This window comes from Pongo abelii, chromosome 10 (genome assembly GCF_028885655.2).
Source record: "Pongo abelii isolate AG06213 chromosome 10, NHGRI_mPonAbe1-v2.0_pri, whole genome shotgun sequence".
Lineage (NCBI taxonomy): Eukaryota > Metazoa > Chordata > Mammalia > Primates > Hominidae > Pongo > Pongo abelii.
The window spans coordinates 55,076,980-55,104,286 of NC_071995.2; the positions used below are offsets into that span (position 1 = coordinate 55,076,980).

A 27,307-nucleotide genomic window follows, 5' to 3' on the forward strand; every position below is an offset into this window, starting at 1 on the left:
GTGGTGCAGTCTACCGACCCCAGCCCAACCCTGCATTTCCTAAGCTGAGTTCCTCTGATCTGTATTCCCTTCACCTTGGAGGATGCCACCACTGTAGAAAGAATGAGGCAGACTGCAAGATTGGGGTCCTGGGAACATGGGTGTGTATGGTGAGGGGAGGTTCTGAGGTTGTAAATAGAGGCCTTGAAGGAAATCAGGTTTGCTGAAGTCACTCAGGAGTTTGGACTGTGTGTGAAAGGATGGTCTAAAGGGGCCCTCAGAGTTCTCAGGGTTCCCCTCCCTGCACCATGCTGCATGGGGAAGAAGGAGGTGGCTGGGGAGCTCAGCAAAGGGCCCCTAGGCTGCAGGCAGCAAGGTTGCGAAATGGGTCCCAGGTCCAGCTGGCCAACTTCACTTTTCCCTTCCTCTCCCTTTCTTTTATTTATTTATTTTTTTAGTGCGTGTGTTTTCGAAATCACAACAGGAAATGGGGTAGTGATTTGTCTAGAGGGGAGGCAAAGAAGGGGCAGACAGCAGCCCCTCTGAGTCTAATGAACTGGCTGCTGCTGCTGGAAGGGGTGCTACCTCCCCACTGTGCTGGGCACCCCTGGACCCTCTCAGCCTCCCACCCGTGCCTACAAAGCACTTCCAGACTTCATATGTGAAAGCTAACCATGCCCTTCCTTGGCCTTTCTGACCCACGGGATGCCAGGCTGTTTGGGAAGGGGTGGCTCTAGCCACCCCACTCTTTGGCCTTGGGCCCCCTGCATCCTGGCACTTCTGCTTCCCATTCCTGTTCTGAGTTTCCTAATCATTTAACAGCTCACTCTTGCTCCTCCTCTCTCCTGGCCAGGGCCAGCCCTGTGTCTCCCGGCCCAGATCCAGCCCTGTCCTCTCCTCCCCCGCTGTCTCCTTGAAATTGCCTCTCCACCCAGACTGCTCCCAGCACTCCCCTCGCTGTTTTCAAGCCAAAGGAAGTAACTTAAGCAAGAAAGATGTGTTTTAGAGCCCGGCAAGGATTTCTCAATAGAGAGAAGACCCTAAGATGGGCTGAGTGGAATCCAGGCATCATCCCTGGGATCTAGGTCGAAATGCCTCTTGGGGACCTAAGCCAGGCAGGGGAAGGTAGCAGGACATAACCACAGGCTGGAATCACAGGCAGGAGCAGGAAGGGAGCCCAGGAGAACGAGGTGACACAACACGGCTAAGCTCCAGACTGGCTGGTGGAAGGAGGAAGAGCTGAAGTTGGGACCCAGCAGGAAACAAGGAGCATGAGGCCACATCATTTAGCAGAGCTTCTGCCAGGCTCACCACGAGGTCTCCTTCCCACCTTCGAAGTCCTCAGACTCTCCACCATCTCTCCCAGGCCCAGGCAAGATCCCTGAGTGGGATTACTAGACAGACTGTCCTCTCCCACCGTCTTGGAGTGTCCCAAGGCCAGAGAGGCAGGATCCTGGCAGTAGAAGAGAGGGGGAAAATGATGGCCCAGCTCTAGAACGACAGACTCAGTCTTCAATAAATATTTGTTCAAAGGATCAATACATGTGCGTCAGGCGCCTGAAACAAAGACAAAAGGCAGCGCCCTCCTTACAGTATTTGTAGTCAGGTGAAGAGGCCATGATCAAAGAAGCTCCAGAGGCCTATGGAGCCTGTAACAGGAAAACTTCCTTCTTTTTTTTTTTTTTTTTTTTGAGACGGAGTCTCACTCTGTCGCCCAGGCTGGAGTGCAGTGACGCAATCTCGGCTCACTGTAAGCGCTGCCTGCCGTGTTCACGCCATTCTTGTGCCTCAGCCTCCTGAGTAGCTGGGACTACAGGTGCCCGCCACCATGCCTGGCTAATTTTTTGTGTTTTTAGTAGAGACAGAGTTTCACCATGTTAGCCAGGATGGTCTCGATCTCCTGGCCTCATGATCCACCTGCTTCAGCCTCCCAAAGTGCTGGGATTACAGACGTAAGCCACCAAGCCCGGCCTCGAAAACTTCCTTCTAACAGGGCAAGCTTCCTTCTGGGAGCCTGAGCCGAGTCTTGACGAGTAGTAGGTGTTAGCCCCAAATGGCCCTCCTGGAGGGCCCACCTAGAGTCAGGAGGCCACAGGGCTCTGGCTGGAGGCACAGAGGGCGACTTGGTGGAAAAGGTGGGAAAGGATGGGCTCAGGGAGGGGAGGACATGGTGGGAACCGCAGCCCCCATGTGGGGAGTGTTTATCATGCACCAGGCCTCAGGCTAAGTGCAGTTAGTGCACCATCCAGTTTTACAGATAAGGAAACAGAGACTCAGAGGCATTAAGTAACTTGCCCATAGCCTCAGTTGGAAGGTGACAGAACCAGAATTCAAACTCAGGCTGTGAGTGTCTAGGGCCCAGTTGGACCCAGGGCAGAGCAGAATGATAGGAGGAGAGGTGGGGAAGTTCCTGGAACAAGGGCCAGAATCTAGTGTGCTCCCTGGGGATGTGGTTAGAGGTCCAGGGACCTCTTTGGATGTGTATACACTCTTGGGTGTGTAGATGCGTTGGGTGACATTTTCTCAGGGCATAAAGGCTTCTTCCTTCCTCAGATTTCCTTATTTTAGAGCAGGTGACTAGAATCCTGCAGCTGAAGCTAGAGTCTTTTTGGGCATGGGGTGGGGCCCGTGTGTTTGGGAAAGCAGCCACCATGTACGGAAATGCCTTTTGAACAATGGGAATGAGGGAGAAGTTGAGAAAAGCTGGAGTTGTAGTGAGTGCAGATGCTGAGCAGTGGGATGGGGTGCCAGGACACCAGGTCTATTCTGGGGCCTGGAACTGAAAGTCCTCTGTGCCATAATGGGCAGCTGTGGTCTCTCGTCTGACTCCTGCACCTCTTCCCTGCTTCCTAGCCTCCCTCTTCATGCTGGAATCCCCTGCCCCTTTGCCCCTAGACCACCCCCAACTGCTTCCACAACACAGCCTCCCTCTCTCCCCTTGGGTTTATTTGAGATTCTCCTGTCCTCAGGATTTTTGGCCTTTGGCCAGAGCCTCTTCAGAAGGTGCACTGAGGTGGTTGACCCTTAGAAGGCTGGGCCATAAGGGGACGGCTCCCCTCAGGGCTGGTGGAGCCAGAATGCTCAGGATCTCTGGGCTGAAGCCCAGGACTCCACCTGGACCCCAATTCATAAGACAGAGAGGGGTGGCCCAGATACTGCCTATAGGGCAGCCCTGGAGGCAAGGTTCCTCCTCTCCATTTGAGCCCATCTCTCTACACTGGCCTTGGAGTGGTGGCTAAGTGTATGTGTGTGTGTGTGATTGTGCATGCATTAGTGTGTGCATACGTGCGTGTGTGCGTGTGTGTGCATGTGTGTGTGTGGTGGGGCAGGCAGAGGAATCTGAACTTTAGCAAAGAGAAAAATAATGTGGTGCAGGGGGTTGGATAACAAAGGATTTTTGCTTGCAACTAATAGTCTCCAGCTGCAAAAATACCAAAGGGGAGGCCAGGCAGGCTGAGGACTCCAGTTCTTGCCAACTCCTCACCGGCCTGCTGAGTGGGGCCCTGCCTGGCCTTTGGGGAGGTGGAAGGGAGACCGGCCAAGGGTAAATATCTGAGAGCAGGGATGATCTCTCTGCCTTCCTTCCCGGAATTGGGAGGGAATCCAGGCCACATCCTGGGGCTGGGGGTGCTGATTGTGGAGCTGCACCTGGGATAGCGGCATCAGATCTCTGCAGGTTTCTTCCTTCTCTCTCTTGCCAAGAGAAGGGTAGATAGGGGGAGCAGGGGCAGGGTATTGCCAGCCCTAGGGCTGGGCAGTGACTCAGGGAAGCCTCAGGAAGTCGGAGAGAAGGCCGGCCGTAGCTGCGCCAGCTGGTGCTGGGAAAACAGCTTTCACTGATGAAGTTCATATACATGCCAGCAGCCCCCAGACCCCTGCCGTGCCCACCAAGTAAAGGGCATGCAGCCCTGTTTGACTTCCAGCCACCCTGCTGGCTGCCAGGGGCTGCAGGCAGGTCCCTGCTTTGAGACTTCGATTTCCTTTGGAGGCAGCCCAGCAGCATTCATTTGAATCTGTTTTCTCTGTGGTTACAGCGTGTGGGGCAAAGAATTTGGTTGCCTTACCCCTGCACTAGGCCCTCTTCCTACAGGGCCTTGGCCTCCTCAAGCTACTCTTCCCCCTCTCTCCAATCTTGTGAGGATGGGACAGTATTGGGGGCCCAGAGGAAAGAGTGGCTGGGCTTGGGGATGCATGAATACTTACAGGGGTAATACCTCGTCTCTATGGCCTTGTTCTCCAGGCATTGGGATGGGATTTAGCAGAGAGGACCTGAAGAAGAAACTAGTTTGATGAAGCCCTCAGTTGGCTCCTTCCCTTCCTGTCCTGTGACTCTGAGTCAGTGTCAGGGCCCAGCCAAGTTCCTTGAGAGCTGCGTTTCTGTTCTTGTTGCCCCCACCCCACCCCAACCCACTGTTAGGGAGCAGCCCCTGAATCCCTGTGGGGATGAGGGGGAATTAGGGAGGGGTTGAGCAGAACAGCAAGTCATTATAGCTATAGCTGTTTGGGGGCAGAAGAATCCCTACTGGGTTGAGTATGGGTAATGGAGGATGAGTTTAAGCCCAAAGCAGGTAGCCCAAAGATTTCTTTACCTGTTGGGGAAACTAGTGGAGATGGAGTTCCAGGCAGGGGTCCCAGAAAGTCACTGCCTTAGGAGTTTCCCAGTTTGCAAGAGGCACCATCTCTGATGGTGGTAGTTGACGGGGGCTGTGAGTAGATGGAAGGAAGCCAGTGGTCCTGGAGAGGAGGAGCCCAGAGGAGGCTAGCATGTGTCCCTGTCCCCAGACTTCCTGCCTCCTTGACTTCCAGCCACCCTTGCCCTGCCTCTCTTTCCTTTGGCCCTTCTTGGCTTCTTCCATCTCCTCCAGAACCATGCCTGAAACTGAGTCTAGGCAGCTGGGCTCCATCTCCTTCCCCCACTCCCATCGTCCTTAAGCCCCATCTCTTTCTGAGCCATGCCTCAGTTTACCCTGAGGATTCTTTCATGGCGCTCCTCCTAGACTGTGTCTCCTCCAGCCCTATGACTTATTCCCCACGTCTTCTGACCCTCCCCAGGACATGAGGACATTGAGCAATAAGGACATTGCAGGAACAGGGGACTGGGGCTGAGTAGAGGAAGTTTGGCCCATGTCACTGGTGCCCAACCTTTTGCCCCCAAGGATCTTCCCTTTTGCATCTCTGTAGAGTTCATATTTTGAAATACTTTTCTCCCAAACTGGGTTTATTAGCGCGTGCCCTGCTTTTCCACTTTAAAAATTTATGCCATATGTCCAGCTTCCAGTCAGTGCTTCTGGTTAGCATGAGCTAACTAGATTTACTGTAGAAAGCAGATAAAAGTCCAGTGAAAAGCAAAGATGTGTAATGTTTTGGTAGCCTGAGTGCTCTTATCCCAAGTAAAAGCGAAGTTAAAAAAAAGAAAAAAGACTGAGCTGGTGGACCTGTGCTCTCTACCTTTTGGTGCCCCAAGAAGATGGTCCCTTTTCAAGGATAGGCTAGAATTGGGAAGTCTGTCAGTCAACCGGTCAGCCAGCATTTACGCAAGGCCTCCTGTATATCCACTCTGAGCTCAGCATGGGGGTATTGGGTGGGAGGGTGTCCAGAGAAGGTGGGCTTCCAGGTGTGGGTTCTCACCAGCAAAGGGTGGGCATCTCTGCAAGAGAGCCTACCCCACCCCATGGCTCTTTCATTTGTACTCTCCAGACGTGGAACAGATGGCCATCGACTGGCTGACAGGCAACTTCTACTTTGTGGATGACATCGATGATAGGATCTTTGTCTGCAACAGAAATGGGGACACATGTGTCACATTGCTAGACCTGGAACTCTACAACCCCAAGGGCATTGCCCTGGACCCTGCCATGGGGTGAGAGTGGCAGGCGGGGTTCTGGCCCTGGAAGGTGGGAGGCTGAGGCTACAGTGGTAAGGAGGGTGCCCAATGTCCAGACCCCATTTAACATGCATCTTCCCACAGGAAGGTGTTTTTCACTGACTATGGGCAGATCCCAAAGGTGGAACGCTGTGACATGGATGGGCAGAACCGCACCAAGCTCGTCGACAGCAAGATTGTGTTTCCTCACGGCATCACGCTGGACCTGGTCAGCCGCCTTGTCTACTGGGCAGATGCCTACCTGGACTATATTGAAGTGGTGGACTATGAGGGCAAGGGCCGCCAGACCATCATCCAGGGCATCCTGGTGAGGGAGCTACTGTCTGAGGTTTTGTGGGGGAACCATGATCCAGGGCCATCTGGTGAGGGGGGAGCCCTCTGTAGGGGAACCGTTCTCTGAGTCTCCTGGTAAATAGCATGGATGCCCCAGACCTCTAGTGGGAGTGGGGTGGGCTTGAATACTGCAGAGAAAGGACAAGATATGGGTTCCACTGTGATGGGAACAGTCATTTTAGAGACACCACTTCTGTTTACTTCCTTTTTCTCATTTGACTCTTATAATAACCACTAGTTGATGAACAGGGAGGTGGTTCAGGTCCTTTTCAGCAGAAGAAAAAGCAGGATCAAAGAGGTTAGGTGATTTGCCTATGTTTACAAAGCCAGGTGATAGCACTGGAACTTGGCCTAGAAGCCTTGCTGGCTTGGAGGTGGCGTCTCCATTGTGGGATAATTAGTGTGAGCAACCAGCCCAGTTTGCCTAGGACTGTCCCAGTTTTAGCCCTGAAAGTCTGGTAAGCCAGGAAACCCTTACCTTTGTCTTAGGCAAACTAGGACAGTTGGCCACCGCAGATAAGCTATGTGGGTAGTCAGGGGTGTTACAGGGCTTGCTTGGGGCAAGTGTGTCCTCTTAGACCTCATAACAGACTAAGAATGTCCTCTGTGGACAGAGTTTAGAGCCCAACTCTAATTCAGTCTAAAATCACTAAAGTGTCTACCGAGTGCCTAATTCTGTGAAGGACAGGGTTTCTGCCCTCAAGGGGTCTGAGTAGAGTGGGTGAGATAAGTCCACAAATCACCGTGCCAGACACAGATAGATAGCAGTGTCACGGAGGATGTATAGAAGGAGAAAACATCTCTGGTTAGAAGATCCCATAAATTCTTTAAAGACATGCTCTGTAGAGGATGAGTGGGGTCTTGGTAAGCAAAAATCTTCAGAATAGGTTAGTCCAGCCAGAGGAGACAGGAGTAAAGCATTGATTTAAAAAATGGTGGGGCCAGGCATGGTAGCCCACACCTGTAATCCCAGCACTTTGGGAGGCTGAGGCAGGAGAATTGCTTGAGCCTCGGAGGTCGAGACCAGCCTGAGCAACATAGGGAAACCCCATCTCTACACAAAATTTTTTTTAATTAGCCAGGTGTGGTGGTATGTTCCTGTAGTCCCAACTACTCAGGAGGCTGAAGCAGGAGGATCGCTTAAGCCCAGGAGGTGGAGACTGCAGTGAGCCGTGATCGTGCCACTGCACTTCAGCCTGGGTGACAGAGTGAGGTCCTATCTCAAAATAAATAAATAAAAATAAAAAACTACAGGATGCATTGGGGAATGCAGGTCATGAAGTCTGGAGGAAGCTGAGGGCATCTCCAGGGCAGAGGGAGGAACCCCTATCATCTCATGCTGTCCATTCTTGCCTGCCCGTCTCAGATCGAGCACCTGTACGGCCTGACCGTGTTTGAGAATTATCTGTATGCCACCAACTCGGACAATGCCAATGCCCAGCAGAAGACGAGTGTGATCCGTGTGAACCGCTTCAACAGCACCGAGTATCAGGTTGTCACCCGGGTGGACAAGGGTGGTGCCCTCCACATCTACCACCAGAGGCGTCAGCCCCGAGGTGAGCAGGGCTCCATGGCCCCTCCAAAGCTGGCTTTACCCCATGATGGCTCTTAGACCTTGGGATCACAGCCCCTCTATGGGCCCTCCTGTGGGGACCCTGGCTTCTTTCATGTCATGACCGATTCTCCTAGCCAGCCACTCGGGCTACCTGCCCTGGCCCCCCAGCTTCCCCTGCCAGCCCCCATCCACCCACTCAGCCTCCAGATCCCACTCTGTCCCTCCCATTCCCCTTGCCAGTCTGGAGCAGGAGCACCTGGCCATAGGCAACCCTAGAACTCTCTCCCCTGACTACTGAAGCCCCCACCCCAAGAGTCTGAAGGCTGGGTTGTTGGGGAGCAGAGGGTTTCCACCCCTGTGGCTTCCAAATCCTAAAATGGGATAGCAAGCAGAAAGACCACAGCAGCAGGGGGTGTGGTCAGATTCAGGAAGCCTTCTCAAGGCCTGGCACAGGGGCTCTGAGGGGTCCTGACAGCTCTTCACCCTGCCCGCAGTGAGGAGCCATGCCTGTGAAAACGACCAGTATGGGAAGCCGGGTGGCTGCTCTGACATCTGCCTGCTGGCCAACAGCCACAAGGCGCGGACCTGCCGCTGCCGCTCCGGCTTCAGCCTGGGCAGTGACGGGAAGTCATGCAAGAGTGAGTGACAGGGAAGGGGGTGTGTGCCCATTGGGAGGCGGCGGGAGGGTTCCTTAGGTGTCCCCCACAGCCCGGCTGCCTCTGTCTGACATGCAGGGAGATGAAGGAAGTGTCCCAGAGTGTACCTGCTAGTGAGGGCAGAGATGGGACTTGAATCCACATTCGAAAAAAGTGCTTTTCTCACTCGCCCACCGGACTCTGCAGAAAACTAAACTGAATCATTCAGCAAGTGTCTAGTGAGCAGTGAGCACTCACTACATGTTTGGCACTGTTCTGGTCATCAGGATTAAGCAGTGAATGAGACAGATGTTGTCCCTGGCCTCAGGGAGCTTATAGTCTAGTTGGGGAAACAAATAAATGTAACTTTAGGGGGTAATAAGTGGTTATGAAGAAAATAAAACAGAGAATAGTCAGGCGTGGTGGCTTATGCCTGTAATCTCAGCACTTTGGGAGGCCGAGGCAGGCAGATCACCTGAGGTGATCTGCGTTCCAGACCAGGCTGGCCCACATGGTGAAACCCCATCTCTACTGAAAATACAAAAATTAGCTGGGTGTGATGGTGCATGCCTATAATCCCAGCTATTGGGGAGGCTGAGGCAGGAGAATCGCTTGAACCTGGGAGGTGGAGGTTGCAGTGAGCTGAGATGGCGTTACCACACTCCAGCCTGGGTGACAGAGAGAGACTTTGTCTCAAAAAATTAAAAATAAATGAATAAATAAAGCAGAGAATAGAGTTAATGAGGACAGCAAGGGCCTCTCTGAGGATGTGGTGTTTGAGCCAAGCTCTCTGTGAAATGAAGAGGGCAACCATGTAACTCCCTGAGGGAGGAGCATGTCCGGCAGAGGGAATCAACAGTGCAAAGGCCCCGAGGCCAGCGTGAGTGTGGCAAGCCAGAGGAACAGCACGAAGGCCAGCAGGACTGAGTGGTGTGAGGGCAGAGAAGGAGGCAGGGGTTGGATTTTATTATATCTGGGATGGGAAGCTCATAGTGACTTTTGAGAATGGAAGTGACATGATTGGATTCACATTTGTATAAAAGTCACACTGCTGCTGGGTGGGGGATGGGCAGTAGGGAAGTAGCCAGAAGACTGTTTCAGTGTAGTGGGCAAGAAGTGATGTGGTTTACACTAGGATGGCAGCAGAGGAAGTGGTAAACAGTGATGTGACTCCAACATATTTTGAAGGTACTCCTTTTATACCACTGATTTCAGTGATCAGTGGGCACTTAGCTGAAAACCTGCTATTCTTCCCTCATTTCCTACCCTTGGAGTGCAGAGGTCAGACCCCAGGGTATTGCGGCCAGGACCCAGCGTCCTGTATGTTAGTGTGTGTGTGGTCAGTCCATCTGACCCAGAGCCTCGCATCCCTAACGTCTCCTGACCCATCACAGCTAGGGCATTGCAGCCCCTTGGCCGCAGCTCCTGGGTGGGGATGATGGTCGTGTGTGTGTCTGACTGTACCCTGGCTTGTGCCTGCTCTAGAGCCGGAGCACGAGCTGTTCCTCGTGTATGGCAAGGGCCGGCCAGGCATCATCCGGGGCATGGATATGGGGGCCAAGGTCCCGGACGAGCACATGATCCCCATTGAAAACCTCATGAACCCCCGAGCCCTGGACTTCCACGCTGAGACCGGCTTCATCTACTTTGCCGACACCACCAGCTACCTCATTGGCCGCCAGAAGATTGATGGCACTGAGCGGGAGACCATCCTGAAGGACGGTATGGGCTCCTAGGGATGTGGCCCATGGGGATGGAAGGGGGCTGGGGCCCAGGCATCTGTTTCTCGGTGCCCTCTCAGCAGGATGGTCCCCTGCTGACCGGCTGGCTGCACTGGTTGGCATGGAGATGAGGGGATAGACAGATTGACCCCTGTGTGACCCCCTTCTTGGCTGAGCCGAAGAGGCAGGAGGATGGATGGGTTAGGCAGCATGGGCTGTCCTTGCCAGCCCTTGGGAAAACTCAGGGTCTCTCTGCATTGGCTCAGAGCCCTGGGGCTGCACACAGCACACAGCCAGGAGACAACTGAGGTCTTGAATTGGAGACAGTCCTGCCAGATCAAAACAGGGCACACCCACATGTATGTGCACACACAAGATCTGTGCAGCTGACCTTGCTGTCACCAAAAACTGCATGCTAATGTGTCCTGAGAAAATTGTGTTTTGTGAATTGCATCCAGGTCTTCCTTCTGAGCTGCTCGGGCAGGTTCACAGTGCATTGTCTTTTTAATGTCTATGTGAAGGATTCTGAGCTGTACGAGTTCTGCCCCAAATCTGCACTTGGGCCCCAGGATCAGGCCGCCTCCCCATCAATCTGGCGGATGCCAGTTATAACCTTTGCCCTGCACCCCATCCACACTGCAGTTCAGAGAAAATCAACAGTCAGCAATCATATCACAAGACTTTGGGGAAATCAAAAGTAACTCATCAGGAAAAGATTGGGGATCCCTATACCAAGGGAACTGCTATTTAAAGGACACTTGGAGTGAAGCCTTTGGCTAAGTGAAAAATCACTTCCTAATTTATTCATTTTGTTAGTTCAGGATTTTTAGGCCTAGGATATGATGTCACACTTGTGCCCAGAGCCACATGCCCATTGTTTCAGCTCTCTACGCAGGCACGGGCCAGATGCCCTCACACAAGAGCCCACATCAGCCATATAGTTTACCGCCTGCCACGTGTGATTTTGAGAGGCTAGCCCCAATACAAATGGCAGCACACAGGGCCTTCCCCTATTCCTTTTCCAGCCTCCTGTCCCTACCCCCACCCATCTGTCTAGGGCCCCAGAGGGTCCCTGCACCCCTCTGTAGCCCAGACTGCTCAAAGGTACCTGAGTCCAGGAGGGCCAGAGGCAGGCAGCTTTGAACGTCCTTTGAAGCTGCTCATCACCTGTCCATCTTCCCCCAACAGGCATCCACAATGTGGAGGGTGTGGCCGTGGACTGGATGGGAGACAATCTGTACTGGACGGACGATGGGCCCAAAAAGACAATCAGCGTGGCCAGGCTGGAGAAAGCTGCTCAGACCCGCAAGACTTTAATCGAGGGCAAAATGACACACCCCAGGGCTATTGTGGTGGATCCACTCAATGGGTGAGTCCTCCCAGGCCTTGGGGTGGGAGGAGCTGGGAGTGTGTGGGCCTCAGATAACTGGAGGATGAAATGGACAGGGAAGCAGGGGAAGGCAGCTGAGGTGGGATACTTTAGCAGGAATGAGAGTCTGCAAGGGGAGGAGTCCCTGTCTTCAGGGAAATGGGAGTGATTCCTTAAACATAGAAGAAATCTGATCCTGTCACTCCCAGTTCAGGGCCTTCCACTAACTCCCGTTACCCTGAGAATGAGGCCCACGTTCTTGTCAGGCCTGCACAGCCCCACAGCATCTGCCTGGCCCTTGTCTGCCCTCATCTGCATCCTGCTTCCAACACTTGAAGTTCTGTCCCCGCTGCCTGCTGTCTGTTTCTCAAACAAGCACCCCAGCTCCTCCTGCCTCAGGGCTTTTGCTCTAGGAGTTCCTCAGCCTGGAACTCCCAGATATTTGCCGGACTGGCTCCTTCTCTACATCAAGTCTCACTCATGCCACCTCCTCATGGTGGCCTTCTCCATCACTCCCCTGACACCCCCACCTGCAGCCCGGTCACTCTCCACCCCATCACCCTGCTTTATTTCCCTCCTGGCCTTTATCGCTCTCCATGTAACTTTGATTGACCTGTTTCTTGTGGGATGGGAGCTCCATGGGAGTAGGGACCTTGGCTGCCTTGGTCCCCACTGCATCCATGAATGCCAAAACTGTGCCCAACTTACAGGCACTCAACAAATATTTGTTGAATGGAGTGAATGAATGAAATGTGTGGTTCAGTGATGAGCAGGACAGGAGACCCCTGTGAGGAGCTCTGGGACAGCACTCATGGATTGGGATTACAGGGGAGGCTGTTGATGGCAGGGGGTGCCCACGTGATGCTGACCAGTCACTGCCCACAGGTGGATGTACTGGACAGACTGGGAGGAGGACCCCAAGGACAGTCGGCGTGGGCGGCTGGAGAGGGCTTGGATGGACGGCTCACACCGAGACATCTTTGTCACCTCCAAGACAGTGCTTTGGCCCAATGGGCTAAGCCTGGACATCCCGGCTGGGCGCCTCTACTGGGTGGATGCCTTCTATGACCGCATCGAGACAATACTGCTCAATGGCACAGACCGGAAGGTGGGCAGGCATGTGCCTGTGTGGGGGAGTCTGTGTGTGTTGCTAGACCATGCTTGGGCGTGGATGAGGTTCTGTGTGAGTATGTGGGTATCTGTGTGTGTCCAGGCCTGTGTGCCTCGTGTATGTTTTTCTGTGCATCTATAGATGTGTACATCTGTGTGCTTGCATATCTTATGTATTGTGTTATTTGTTTGAGGATTGCCTCCATTTGTGTCTCTTTGTGTCTATTCGTGTTGTCTGTGAAGTTGACTGTCCATGTGCCGGTCTCTGCATACACATCATGTGTGCCTCCTCATGTGTGTGCGTAGACACACGGCATGCCTTGGTGTGTGTCTGCACTCTCGGCAAGTGTGAAGGCCTAGGGACGGCATATCTCTACACTTGGTCATTTGGATTGTCATGTGCTTCATGAGTCATGTACGTGTTCTAGTGTATAAGGCCCTTCATGATATGGCCCCTGACCCCCTCTCTGGTCTCTTTTCTCCCCACTTCCTTCATCCCAACACTCTTTGAACAAGCAGCACTAGACAGCTTGCTCCTCCCAGCACACATCACAGAGCATCTGCCCTCTGTGCCATTACTCATGCAGTTCATTCCACGTGGAATGTTCACCCCAGCTCCTCTTCCCCTGGCGGACTGCTCAGGGGCCACCTCCCCTAGGATGTCATCTCCAGACCCCTCTTCACACTGGATCACCCGTATGTGCCCTACATGAGACAGTGGGCAGCTCAAGGGCAGAGATCATGTCATTTTCACCTCTTACTACCTACTACAGCTCAGCCCCTAACAGATCCTGGTAAATGTTGAAGAAATGAATGGATGAATACTGCCCGTCTACTCATTAGTGTGTGTGTGTGTGTGTGTGTGTGTGTATGTGCGTGCGTGCATATGAGTGTGTGTGTGCACGTATGTGTGCGTGTGTGTGTGTTTGGGGACTATGAATGAATAGGAATGAGCCCAGGAGAGGACCGTATGGACAACCTCACCATCAGCATTCTTGCTGGATCACTTGATCACCCGCCTGCTTCAGGATCTACCATCCCACTGTGTGCAAAACTATCACCCTCAGGGGCTCCCAGGCTAATGGGGGAAACAAAGCAAAACCCATGCCCAGGATATAGACAAATGAATGTACAAAACAGTGATCTCACAGGCCTCCCTCAATTTTCTTCCAACTCCTTAGTAACATCCTCTCCATCCCTAGATTGTGTATGAAGGTCCTGAGCTGAACCACGCCTTTGGCCTGTGTCACCATGGCAACTACCTCTTCTGGACTGAGTATCGGAGTGGCAGTGTCTACCGCTTGGAACGGGGTGTAGGAGGCGCACCCCCCACTGTGACCCTTCTGCGCAGTGAGCGGCCCCCCATCTTTGAGATCCGAATGTATGATGCCCAGCAGCAGCAAGGTACCTCCTTGGGGCTGGGGGCAGCGTGGGACCTGGAAGGCGTGGTGGGAACTAGGCATTGATTTGAGACTTCCCTGGGAGTGAAGGCACTTCCCAAGGATCCTAGGCTCTGACTTTTGAGGATCCTGAGAAGAGAACTCCCCCAACACAATCTGATTCTCTGTTCCCCATTTCCCTTCCTGCCCCATGTCTGTGTCTCCTGTTCTTCAACATGAACTTCTTCCTCTCCATATTTCCTCTTTCTGTCCCCACATCTTAATGTGTCTCCTCCCCTATCCCTTCTCTGATCTCTCCTGACCTCTTCCTCCCCTTGCCTTTCCCCATGGCCCTTCCGCACAGTTGGCACCAACAAATGCCGGGTGAACAACGGCGGCTGCAGCAGCCTGTGCTTGGCCACCCCTGGGAGCCGCCAGTGCGCCTGTGCTGAGGACCAGGTGTTAGATGCAGACGGCGTCACTTGCTTGGGTATGAGGGGCCTGGCTGGGTGAGAGTGGGAAGCAGACCCCAGCAGGAGGATGCCGCAGAGAGGGGAGGGGAGGCTCCAGGGTCCTAGTCAGAGATTAAGGAGGCAATGAGGGGCCCTGAAGGGGCCAACAGGAAGCAAGGGAGGGGGTGAGCAAAGTCTCTGGGGGCTAGGAGGGAGTTTAGGGAAGATGGGAGGCTGGGAGGGACTTGTGAGGGGATGGCAATTGGGGAAACTGAAGAATGGACAGCTATGGATGGAAGGAGGAAATTATCCTTTACTTCTTTTAAATGTATTTCTCCATTACTAAAGTAAAATAATAATAATTCCAAATATTGGAAATTACTCTGGGAGGCCAAGGCAGGCGGATCACTTGAGGTCAAGAGTTTAAGACCAGCCTGGTCAACAAGGCAAAACCCCATCTCTACTAAAAATACAAAAATTAGCCAAGCGTGGTGGCAGGTGCCTGTAATCCTAGCTACTCGGGAGGCTGAGGCAGGAGAATCACTTGAAGCCTGGAGCCGAAGGTTGCAGTGGGCCGAAATCATGCCACTGCACTCCAGCCTAGGCGACAGATGGAGACTCTGTCTCAAAAAAAAAAAAAAAATTAACATTAAAAAATATATATAATATATATGTTGGAAATTAGAGAGGAGAAAAAAGCCCAAATCCCACCAGTGAGCACCATATGTTATTAGCATTGTGGTAAAGTGAACACCATTCTTTTTTCCTCAGGGGGGTTATATTGTTTTTTACATAGCTGTAATCGTCTGTTTATAAAATGTCTTCTGCCCTTTTTGGTTCAAGTGTCACAGCATTTTCTGTGTTATTATTGCATGATTTTAACAAGCCTTGTTTTTTATAAAAAATGGGTTGTGTTCATTGTAAAACTGAGTAAGTAAGGCCGGGCGCAGTGGCTTACACCTGTAATCCCAGCACTTTGGGAGCCCGAGGCAGGTGAATCACTTGAGGTCAGGAGTTCAAGACCAGCCTGGCCAACATGGTGAAACCCGGTTTCTACTAAAAACACAAAAATTAGCCAGGCGTGGTATAATGCGCCTGTAGTCTCAGCTATTTGGGAGGCTGAGGCAGGAGAATCGCCTGAACCTGGGAAGCGGAGGTTGCAGTGAGCCGAGATTGAGCCACTGCACTCCAGCGTGGCGACAGAGCAAGACATCATCTCAAAAAAACAAAACAAAACAATGAAATAAGTCAACAGTGTAGAAAAACACAAAGGAGAAAGCCCAAATCACCCCAGATTCCACCACCTGTAGATAACCACTGTTACCATTTGGGGGAACCACCTCCCAAACATTTCCCTATGATTTACTTTCACATAAATGGAGTCGTGCTGCACATACTGTTCTGTTTCCTGCTTTTGTCACTAGACAGTATGTAACGAGTACATAAGCAGCATTTTTAATGGCTAAAATATATTTCATTTGATAAATTTCATGTAATTTACTCAACCGCTTCTCTACTGTTGGATGTTTAGGTTGTTTCCAGTTTTTTGAAATAATCACAACCCACGTTTGTTGAGCATGGACTATGTGCTCAGCACTGTCATAGACATTTCCCTTGCAGTAGTTTGTTTACCCCTAAAAACATCCTGGTGGGAAAAGTGGTTTTATTATCCCCATTTTACAGATGAAAAAACTGAAGCCCAAAGTTAGAGCAGGATTTAAACCCAGGAAGTTTGACCCAGAGCCTGTTTTGTAATCATGCCTCTGCTATTTCTCACATCATCATGCCTGCCCATATTCTGGATGGTTTCCTTAGGATAGAATCCCGGAAGTGAAAATGGGTCAGTGCAGCCATAGTGTACAGCTAGGAGGGAGTGGCTGGGGTCAGGAGAGGGCGTTGGCTGAGGGGGTTAAGGAATGGAGGGGCCAAGGTAATGGGAGGATCATCCACATGGAAGTTGAAGTCACGAAGAATTGAACCAGGAGTGATTTTGGAGAAAGTGCTGGTGAGCCAGGAGCTAAAAACCCTTACAGATGACAGGGCGCGGCCTGGGAGCCTTCCAGACGTAGAGGTTGGTATAGAAGCATGATGTAAGGGGAAGAACAGTCCAGAGAACAGCAGTGAGGAGCAAGGAGGACACATACCAGCCTCCAGGCCCATGGTCCATGGGATACGGGAGGGGAAATCGCCACCCGTGGGGCCATGGGAAGTTTCAGAGATTAGAGAGGGGTGGGAGATGGGTCAGACCAGGCAAGCGCCCAGCTGTGAGGTCTGGAGGCCGGGCTCACACAGGAGCCTGCACTTGTGGAGGTTACCAAGGCACAGACAAAGGACGTCGTGATTTAGCTGCTAATGGGCCAAGACAGATAGTGACGGTGACGCGTACGTTCTGGGGACAGGAGGGGTGGAGCCTGTGCGGTTGTGGTGCCTGTCTTCACTTCTGCTGGTGGGACCGATGAAACTGTGAAATAAAAAGTCCAGGGACCGGGGCAGGGCCCTGGGGTTCCCGGAGATGACTTCCAAGGGGAAGTTCACGGAGAAGTCAGGGAAGGAGTGGGGACAGCCTGTTCGGTGGTGACAGAGGTATAGAGGCCATGGGCTCTCTTGGACACCATTTGATTCTCAGGTCACACTGAAGTACAGCAAGTATTAAGTAGAGTAAACATCACTATTGTTGCTTGGGAAAGAATTGCAGTTTCCATCCAGATAACTTGTTTCATGAAGAATTTTGTACTAGAAAAAATTACTTTGTATTATTAAAAAATAGTAAAACAAACAAAAATGGTGCAAAGAGCTTAGCACTTGTCCCACGACCGGGGTCTGACTTTCCCCCTCACGATCCTGTGGTGCCCACAGCGAACCCATCCTACGTGCCTCCACCCCAGTGCCAGCCGGGCGAGTTTGCCTGTGCCAACAGCCGCTGCATCCAGGAGCGCTGGAAGTGTGACGGAGACAACGACTGCCTGGACAACAGTGATGAGGCCCCAGCCCTCTGCCGTGAGTCACACGCCCTTCCCCACCCTGTTGGATGGCAGGCCTGCAGGGCAGCTCAGCTCTGGCAGTGCCTATACTGGAGCGGGCAGGAAGCTGGGGGCACCCAACTTCTCACTAACCCCTGACTCATTCCCTCCCCAGATCAGCACACCTGCCCCTCGGACCGATTCAAGTGCGAGAACAACCGGTGCATCCCCAACCGCTGGCTCTGCGACGGGGACAATGACTGTGGGAACAGTGAAGACGAATCCAATGCCACTTGTTCAGGTGTGGAGTGGGGCTCAGATCACACGAGGCACCCGTTAGTCAAGGAGGCAGGGGAGACGAGGGGGCCAGTTTCGGTGGCTCACGCCTATAATCTCAGCAATTTGGGAGGCTGAGGTGAGAGGATCACTTGAGCCCAGGAGCTCAAGACCAGCCTGGCCAACATAGTGAGACCTCCCACTCTCTACAAAAAAAATGAAAAAAAACAGCTGGGCATGGTGGCGTGCACCTCTAGTCCCAGCTACTTGAGAGGCTGAGGTGGGAGGATCACTTGAGCCTGGGAGGTTGAGGCTACAGTGAGCCATGGTCATGCCACTGCACTCCAGCCTAGACAACAGAGCGAGACCTGTCTCTAAAAATAAAATAAAAGAAAGGAGGAAAAGAATTTAGGGCCGAGGGGATGGAGCCCTGAGCAGAAGGGGGGTCTGCTATCCCCTTCCCAGCCTGGGAAACTGAGAGGGCTGAGCTTGCAGGGGACAGAGCACAGCTCTAGACTGGAGAGGAGGAACAAGGCAGGGTAGATCTCCTCCTGGGAGGATACCAGAGACCCCTTGAGAGAAAGAGTAAAGCATCCAGTGAGACCAGAGAGATGGTTTTGAATTCTCTAAGAGAAATGGTTTTGGATCCTTGGAAATAAGGGACACCAAATGCAGAGAATAATAGGGAAGAAGAGGCAGTGAAGAGAGGGTCAGGACAATGAGTACTCACACCCATCCCTGCCCCCCAGCCCGCACCTGCCCCCCCAACCAGTTCTCCTGTGCCAGTGGCCGCTGCATCCCCATCTCCTGGACGTGTGATCTGGATGACGACTGTGGGGACCGCTCTGACGAGTCTGCCTCGTGTGGTAAGAGGGATGGGCAGAGGGAGTCAGGCTGGGCCTGGGGGAGGGGCATCCTGAGAGCATGCCGGTTGGGGGTGCCGGAGACACCTGCAACCCAGCACTTGGGTGGCCTTCAGCAAGTTAATCTCGGTGGCCTCTGTGAGAGGAGAGCCCCATCATCACAGCATTGTGTCTCAGCAAACTCATGCAGGAAAAGCACTCAGCACAGGTCCTGTGTCTGCTGACTCATGGGGATGAGTGAGTGGAGTTTCCAGCCGAGGCACTGCTGCGGGGCCTTCCCCACCCTTCCTGACTGGGCTAAGGGCTGCTGGTTATGGGAGGGCCCCTGCACTCACCTGCCCAGTACTGTGATGCTGTGTAATCTTGAAGGCCCTACTCAGCTACTCTTTCTTCCTCACAGCCTATCCCACCTGCTTCCCCCTGACTCAGTTTACCTGCAACAATGGCAGATGTATCAACATCAACTGGAGATGCGACAATGGTAAGAGCTTGCTCTCTTCACCTGCTGATTCCTAAGACAGCTAGGGGCTACAGCCAGGCCCTTCAGGGAAGGCAAAGGGCTTCAGAATCCAGCAGGGCCTCCCTCCAGGACACTGAATCCCTGCTGGGTTGCCTGGGAGAAAATAGGACAAGTCAGAAATGCCAGGAGGGAGCCACGATGGACCAAGGGGAGACCATCACCTTTCAGTGTCGTTCCTACCCCAGGCAGGGCCTGAGCTGCCCACCCTCTAGTAGGGCTCGGAGGCCAGGGAGAGATGAGTGAGATGGGCCAGAGAGGCAGAACAAGGAGAAACCGGTGCCTGACTCCTTTCTCCTTGCAAACCCCCATCTCCTGGAGTACTTGGTGCACCCCTCAGGCTCTGGGCTTCAGGCTCAGAAGCCCACCTGGCAGATAGCCACGGACCAGGTGATGTCAGCCTCAAGCCACCGGGGCTATTATGTGTGTAAATGTGCGGGCAGGTGACCGCTGTGTGTGGTGTCTCAGGGCTCTATTGTGTCTGTGTTGTGTTGTGACGTGCTGCCCCAGTGGTTCCTGTCCCAGCTGATGTGTGAGCGGATGTGTTGGGTCAGTGCCACGTTGCCCCTCACCTTTGCCGTGTCTTGCATGCCAATGGTTGCCCCGGCGGTTTCTGTGTTTCAGAGAAGGATTGTGGGGACGGCTCTGACGAACAGACCTGTCCTGAGCCTGCCGGTCAGTGCATAGAAGCACATGCACCATCACCCAGAGCCCAGCTGGCCCCAGCCCCCTACAGGTTCTCCAGGCCCCCACTCCAGAGCTGCTAGGATATGAAGAAAAAGCAACAGAGAGGAGGGAGAGCAGAAAACAGAGGGAGAAAGCAAATAGTGCTCAGGAAAGAAGCAGAGAGGACAGAGGGAGCCTCTCAGGAAAGGAGATGACAGAGAGGTGGTGACAAGAAGGCCAAGATGCAGGGGGAGGAGAGAGCTAGAGAAGCAAATCCAGTTGGAAAAGAGGCAGGAACATAACCCAAACCCCAGTCTCCACCACATGTCCCATAAATGTGGAGGGTCAACTCAAGCAGCCCCCACCCAAGGCCAAGAAAGCAGGAGCTTCCTTCAGCCAGCCTCAGCGAGCGTGGTCCAGAAGTGGCCCCCACTCTTGCCAGCCACAGGCAGGGCCCCTGTAAGCCAGGCACCCAGAGCATGGTGTTCAGCAGTGCCAGCCTCAGGGCAGGCCTGTAAAGCTTGTCTCACCCCGGCCACGCCTGCACCCCACCTACCTCTCTCCCTCCAAAACTAGAGAAACCCCTGCCTTTCCCCCAAAAGCAAGCAGACCCCTGTTCCCACACTCACCAGAAAGGGGAAACGAATGTTTAATGTTCCCTACACCCAGCCTTTCTGAGCTTCAGTGAGGGGCCCTCTGGGAGCCTTCTCCTCCTCCTCATCCTGACCACGTGGGCCATGGTGCATGCTGCAGTCTATGCAGTTTCTGTGTCTTTTCTGTTTGTTATTTTCCCAGTGGGGGGGTTAGGGTGGGCTGAGGGTGGGTTCTGGGCAGGGGGCCCAAGCTGGGATCACAGAGAAGTCTGCTTCACCAACTCCCTCTTTGCCTCTCCCCTTCTTCCCGCGCTGCCAGACAATGACTGTGGGGACAACAGTGACGAAGCCGGCTGCAGCCACTCCTGCTCTAGCACCCAGTTCAAGTGCAACAGCGGGCGTTGCATCCCTGAGCACTGGACCTGCGATGGGGACAACGACTGTGGAGACTACAGTGATGAGACACACGCCAACTGCACCAACCAGGGTGGGCACCAGGGGCCCGTGGGGCGGGGATGAGATTGAGCCCCCTGCATCAGACACCCAGCCCATCCATCTGTCTTTCAGACCCACGGTGTGTTGGCCACCATCTGGGAGCCAGAGGTAGCCCAGGCATGGCTCTTGTCCTTCAGGAGCTCCCGGTCCTGTGGGAGAGGGAGGTTGCCGAAAAATTATTGCCACACACTGTTAATACCATGCGCTTTGCAATTGGTGGCCTTGGGTTTGAGCTCCAGCTCTGCAGCTTATTATCTGGGTGGCCTTGAGCAAGTTACTTAATCTCCATGGGCCTCTGTGAGTTTCGTCTGCAAAGTGGGGTAATAATAGCACCAACATCACAGCGCTGATGTGGGGGTTTAGTGAGATCACGCACGAAAAGCGCTCAGCACACAGCCTGTGTTTGGTAAATAGTAGCTTGAGAGAAGGATGCTGCAGGCAGGAATGAATGAGCATGAAGAGACAGAGGAGAGAGGGGCTGGCTCCACAAGGCTCCCAGTGCCCTGGCCTCTGGGGCCCAGCCTCAGGGGCGGTGGGGGCCTAGTTTTCTGGAGGGATGGGCCCTCTCAAGGAATGCTGGCTTCCTAGCTCTGGAAGATGTGCAGATTTTTATGTGAAAACTACCAAATTTTTAACACTACAGTATTAGTTTCTCTCGTCTCACAGTTCTGGAGGCTGGAAGTCCCAGACCCAACTGTTGGCAGGGTGGGTTCCTTCTGAGGCCGTGTGGGAGATTCTGTCCCAGGCCTCTCCCCAGCCTCCGCGGTTTGCTGGCAATCTTTGCAGCTCCTTGGCTTGTCCAAGCTTGACCCGATCTCTGCCTTCATCTTCACACGGTGTCCTCCCTGTGGGCATGTCTGTCACCAGATCCCCATTTCCCCTTTCTGTGAGGACACCTGTCATATTGGATTAGGATACACCCTTATGACCTCATCTTAAGTTGACCATCTGCAAAGGCACTATTTCCAAATAAAGTCATATTCACAGGTATTATGGGATAGGACTAATATCTTTTTAGGGAACACAATTCAAGCCATACCAACTGGCAGTTGATTTTAGAAGTTTTAAAAGGCTGGATGCGGGCCAGGCATGGTGGCTCATGCCTATAATCCCAGCACTTTGGGAGGGTGAAGTGGGAGGATCACTTGAGGCCAGGGGTTCAAGACCAACCTGGTCAACATAGCGAGAACCCATCTTGAAAAAAGAAAAGAAAAAAAAAAAAAGGCTAGGTGTGGTGACTCACACCTGTAATCCTATCACTTTGGAAGGCAGGGCAGGAGGATCACTTGTTTCCAGGAGTTTAAGACCAGCCTGGGCAACATAGTGAGACCCCTTTCTCTACAAAAAATAAACAAAATTAGCTGGGCATGGTGGCACATGCCTGTAGTCCCAGCTACTCAGAAGGTTGAGGTGAGAGGATCACTTGAGCCCAGGAGGTTGAGGCTGCCGTGAGCTGTGAGCTCGCCACTGCACTCCAGCCTGGGTAACAGAATAAGACCTTGTCTCAAAAGAAAAAAAAAAGTTTAAAAAAAACTACAGACCAAACTCTTCCTGCAGGCCTCATCTGACCCATGGACCACTAGATTACAGCCTCTGCCTTATAGAGTTAGGGCACATTCCCACCCTAGTAGGAGAAGACTGGACAGCGTTGAGTGCCCACCTTGAGCCCCGCCCTGAGAGGGAGGACAGAGAAGGACACAGGAAGCTTGGGAAATTGTAATTGCGTCTCCAGGGCCATCTCTGTGAAGGGGAGGGTGAGGAGCACAGGTGATATCCCTTAGGGTTCTGAGAAGGGGCCTCTGGAGGCTGTGTGGTGTGGTGAGAAGAGCTCCCTGCCCCTCCCAGATAAGCTGGGCAAATTTGGACAAGTTGCTTCCCCTGAGCCTGGGCATCCTCCTGTATGAAATGAGCTGAGGTATGTGAGGCCTGGCGTGGAGGAGCAGGGTGTCACTATTGGTAGCAGTTGTTAACTATGGTATGAGCTGGATGGTCTGGGACCATTCAGGAAGAGTTGCGTTTAGTCTGCAGGTAAATGGACAGGAGGGAGGGTCTTCCAGTGGGGATGGCATGGTCCGGAGAATGCTGTCGTCAAGACTTAGAGGGTGAAACTGAGCACTTCCGTAGGGTGACAGTGGGGCCAGGTGGAGCCGTTCAGACCGAGGGAAAGGCTCGTGCAGGGACAGTGGGGAATGAGGCTGTCCTCAAAGGGGGCAGATGATGACAGCAGGTGTAAATCAGTGAGAGGCTTGATTTGGGAGGCACTGGGAACCTCTGAAGGATTTCCAAGCCGGAAGGTGCTGTGATGTAGGAGGTGATTTCGGAACACAGCCCCAGAGGAAGATTAGACTGAGAAGAGGTTCAGGGGCCCCAAGAAAGGAAAATCAGTTCAGAGACTGCTGCTGAAAGTCCCAGCATGAGATGACAGCATCAGCTGGGTCCAGGGTAGGGAAGGGGGAGGAGCAGGGTGCCTGTGGCAGCATGAGTGTATGAGTGTGGGGCTCCACCAGGCAGTGCTCCAGCTCCTCTCCTGGCCTCCTGAGTCAGATCTCAGGACAGCAGCCAGAGTGATCCTGACAACATAAGTCAGATCATGCCCCGGCCCTGCCCTCGATCCTGTACTGGCTCCCTGCACCCTTGGAACAAATGCCAAGCCCCTCTGCACGGCCTGCAGGGCCCCCTCCCCTACCCCTCTGAACTGCATTCCTGCCCTCCCCTCCCCCTGCACTCTATTCCAGCTGTGGCATTTTCTTTCTTTTTTTTTTTGAGATGGAGTCTCCCTCTGTCGCCTAGGCTGGAGTGCAGTGGCCCGATCTCGGCTCACTGCAAGCTCTGCCTCCCTGGCAGCTGTGGCGTTTTCTTTTCTTTCTTTTTTTTTGAGATGGAGTCTCTCTGTCGCCCAGGCTGGAGTGCAGTGGTACAATCTCAGCTCACTGCAAGCTCCGCCTCCCAGGTTCATGCCATTCTCCTGCCTCAGCCTCCTGAGTAGCTGGGACTACAGGTGCCTGCCACCACGCCTGGCTAATTTTTTGTATTTTCAGTAGAGACGGGGTGTCACCATGTTAGCCAGGATGGTCTCGATCTCCTGACCTCGTGAACCGCCCGCCTTGGCATTCCAAAGTGCTGGGATTACAGGCGTGAGCAATCGCACCCGGCCTGTGTGGTGTTTTCTGAAGTGCCAGCGTAGTCCTGTCTCGGAGATGAGACTTTGCAGCGGCTGTTCCCTTTGCCTGGAGTGTGCCTCCAGGGATCCTCTGGGCTCACTCGCTCTTCATGCAGGCCTCTGCTCAGATGCCTTCTGCCCAGAGGTCTTCCCTGACCATCTTACCTGACAGATCACCCCCATCCCTCTCAGCTTCTACCCAGCTTTATCTCCATAGCTTTATCAATACCTGAAATTACAGTCTAGATTTATGGGTTATGTCTTGTCTCTCTTCCCCATTAGAACCTAAGCTCCATGAGGGTAAGGACTTTGTCTGGTTCAGTGCTGGCCCCGGGACAGCGCCTGGCACACAGGAGGCACTCAGTAAACATTTGTGGCATGAATGAATGAAATAGAGGCCAAAGTGGCGGGCATTTGGGCTCAGGCCTTAGCAAATTGCTTCTCCAGCCGAGATCTCCGGTGTCGATGGGGGGATTAGATGAGGTGATTGTGGGGCCCTTGGAGGTGTGATGCCTCCTGACTCTATTACTGAGTTGGTGCTTCCAAGGAGTGTCAACAAAGCTTGGCAGACTCTCCAGGCCTGCCTCTGCTCATAGCCCCAGGCTGGGCTTACCGGGGTGGCAGGGCGCAAGGATGAGGAGGGCTGACCTGGGCAACCCCTCCCTCCTGAGGCCCTCCACTGTCCCTCTGCAGCCACGAGGCCCCCTGGTGGCTGCCACACTGATGAGTTCCAGTGCCGGCTGGATGGACTATGCATCCCCCTGCGGTGGCGCTGTGATGGGGACACTGACTGCATGGACTCCAGCGACGAGAAGAGCTGTGAGGGAGTGACCCACGTCTGCGATCCCAGTGTCAAGTTTGGCTGCAAGGATTCAGGTGAAGAGGAGGGTTGGAGGGCGTCTGGAACAGCACGATGTGGGCAGGAGGAGACCGTGTTGAGAGCAGCGTAGCGGCAAGGGGGATGGCACTGTGCTGTGTGGAGTGGTGCTGGGGACAGTGCAAGGCAAAAGGCAGTCCAGAGGAAGCTTGTGTGTCATGGGTGGGGGAAGGCATGAAGGGCCAGAGCCCGCACAGAGGACCTGAGAAGCCAAAACCCTGCCAGAGTTGAGCTTCAGCACCTCCTGCTGCAGATTCCTGCCTTGTTTGTTGCCTATGTGAATTTGACCCAAAAAGCCTCAGGGTTCCTCGTGGACCCCACAACATTGCAATCCTGACCCTATTAGAGAAGCCCACGGGGACTGGAAGGAGGGGCAGGGGGAGCCCCAGTCCCCGGGCCTGGTCCCTCAAAATGCACCTGTCCCTCAGCTCGGTGCATCAGCAAAGCGTGGGTGTGTGATGGCGACAACGACTGTGAGGATAACTCGGACGAGGAGAACTGCGAGTCCCTGGCCTGCAGGCCACCCTCGCACCCCTGTGCCAACAACACCTCAGTCTGCCTGCCCCCTGACAAGCTGTGTGATGGCAACGATGACTGCGGCGACGGCTCAGATGAGGGCGAGCTCTGCGGTGAGGCCTGGTCCCAGGAGAAGGGTGGGGAGGGTGGCTGGGTAGGAGTCTGGGCCAAGGACAGTCTTGGGGGAACCTGAGTCTAGGAGAGAGCAGCTCTGTCAGCCGGGCAGGCGAGCAGCACCCAGAGTGGTCACCAGCAGCCTGTGTGGACCTGGCGCTCCCCGTGGCACTGTGCTGAGCGAGCCATGCCATTAGACCAGTTTATCCACAGGCATCCCTGGGGGCCAGGTGCTCTGTTTTCTCCATTTTACAGATGGGAGCACTGAGGCATAGAGGGGTTCCGTAGTGGTCCCCCAGACCTGGGCCAAGGTCATACGGCTCCTAAACTGCTGTGGAGACTTGGACCCCTCGCCCACATGCATACCATAGAGAGATACGGAGTGCTCTTGTGGAGACAAAGACACCAGGGTTGAGTGCTGATGGTCAGGTCAGGCTTCCTGGAGGATGTGGGGATTGCATGGGGTTCCTAAGGACAGGCAGAACTTGCAGAGTGAGTGAGAAGGCATGGGGGCAGGCGCGGTGGCTCACGCCTGTCATTCCAGCACTTTGGGAGGCTGAGGCGGGCAGATCACTTGAGCTCAGGAATTTGAGACCAGCCTGGCCAACATGGCGAAACCCTGTCTCTACTAAAAATACAAAAATTAGCCAGACATGTGTGCAGTCCCAGCTACTTGGGAGGCAGAGGCAGGAGAATTGCTTGAACCTGGGAGGCGGAGGTTGCAGTGAGCTAACATCCTGCCACTGCACTCCAGCCTGGGCGACAGAGCGAGACCCTGTCCCAAACAAACAAACAAACAAACAAAAAGGCAAGGGGAGGAGTTTGCCCATTCAAGACCAAAAGAAATGAGGTTGGGGGAGTCGGGGAGTCAGGGAGGACCATGTGGTGTGACTTGGGGATGAGGAGCAGAGCAGCTTTATCTGGTCCTCTTAGCCAGGTAGAGCCCCCAGTTCCTTGGAAGGGAGGAGTGGAAGATAAGGCCACAGGGACTGGCTGGGAGAACTGCTGACAGGCCATCGGTCAGACTGGCAGTTTCCAGGGTGTGCCAGAGGACCAAGGGTGGTATAGGCCCTGCCGCACCTCACCCCAAACCCCTCCAAATCAGGAGAGATTAGCACAAGGGGACTGGACCTAAGGACCTCCCAGGGTCCCTCCCAGAGAGGCAAAAAGCTGGGGCCCCCACCCTGGGCCCAAGAAGGCGGGGACATATAGAGACCGGACAGAGATATTGAGGGGTGCTCCCTGTGGGAAGGGGAGGTATGGTGCCAGCTGGTGGGTGCAAGGGTCCCAACTCTGGTCCTGAGGGAGCCCAGGAAGTCCTGGGCTGAAGCTCAGCAGGAATGGAGACGAATGGGGCCGTGGGCAGGGCACAAGGACTTGGTCCAGGCTGCCCAGGCCTTGGGGCCCAGCAGGCCCGTGGTCTTGCCTCCTCTCAGCTTCTGACCCTGGGTCTGTTCCATGCCTGCCCCTCCCCTAGACCAGTGCTCTCTGAATAACGGTGGCTGCAGCCACAACTGCTCAGTGGCACCTGGCGAAGGCATTGTGTGTTCCTGCCCTCTGGGCATGGAGCTGGGGCCCGACAACCACACCTGCCAGATCCAGAGCTACTGTGCCAAGCATCTCAAATGCAGCCAAAAGTGCGACCAGAACAAGTTCAGCGTGAAGTGCTCCTGCTATGAGGGCTGGGTCCTGGAGCCTGACGGCGAGAGCTGCCGCAGCCTGGGTGAGACAACAGTGAGGTGTGGTGGGGCAGGCCGAGGCAGGCCTCTGAGCTGCAGTGGGTTGGGCTTGGTGGCCAGGTGCCAAAGGCTGAGTTTTCCACCCTAGCCCCCAGTGCCCGGACCAGCAGAGAC

General features: G+C 53.9%; 1 protein-coding gene across 1 annotated transcript in view; it reads left to right on the forward strand.

Moving 5' to 3' along the window:
• LRP1 (LDL receptor related protein 1) overlaps positions 1-27,307 on the forward strand; it is an 84,448-nt gene that overhangs the window by 20,061 nt on the left and 37,080 nt on the right. Inside the window, exons 7-23 of the mRNA XM_024256754.3 lie at positions 5,677-5,839; positions 5,948-6,170; positions 7,563-7,752; positions 8,246-8,389; positions 9,872-10,108; positions 11,296-11,476; positions 12,362-12,584; positions 13,789-13,990; positions 14,330-14,455; positions 17,274-17,414; positions 17,553-17,678; positions 18,403-18,519; positions 18,917-18,997; positions 20,612-20,779; positions 24,641-24,823; positions 25,253-25,453; positions 26,932-27,177. Coding sequence (XP_024112522.2) covers positions 5,677-5,839; positions 5,948-6,170; positions 7,563-7,752; positions 8,246-8,389; positions 9,872-10,108; positions 11,296-11,476; positions 12,362-12,584; positions 13,789-13,990; positions 14,330-14,455; positions 17,274-17,414; positions 17,553-17,678; positions 18,403-18,519; positions 18,917-18,997; positions 20,612-20,779; positions 24,641-24,823; positions 25,253-25,453; positions 26,932-27,177 — 2,952 coding nt within the window. The remainder of the gene's footprint in view (positions 1-5,676; positions 5,840-5,947; positions 6,171-7,562; positions 7,753-8,245; positions 8,390-9,871; positions 10,109-11,295; positions 11,477-12,361; positions 12,585-13,788; positions 13,991-14,329; positions 14,456-17,273; positions 17,415-17,552; positions 17,679-18,402; positions 18,520-18,916; positions 18,998-20,611; positions 20,780-24,640; positions 24,824-25,252; positions 25,454-26,931; positions 27,178-27,307) is intronic.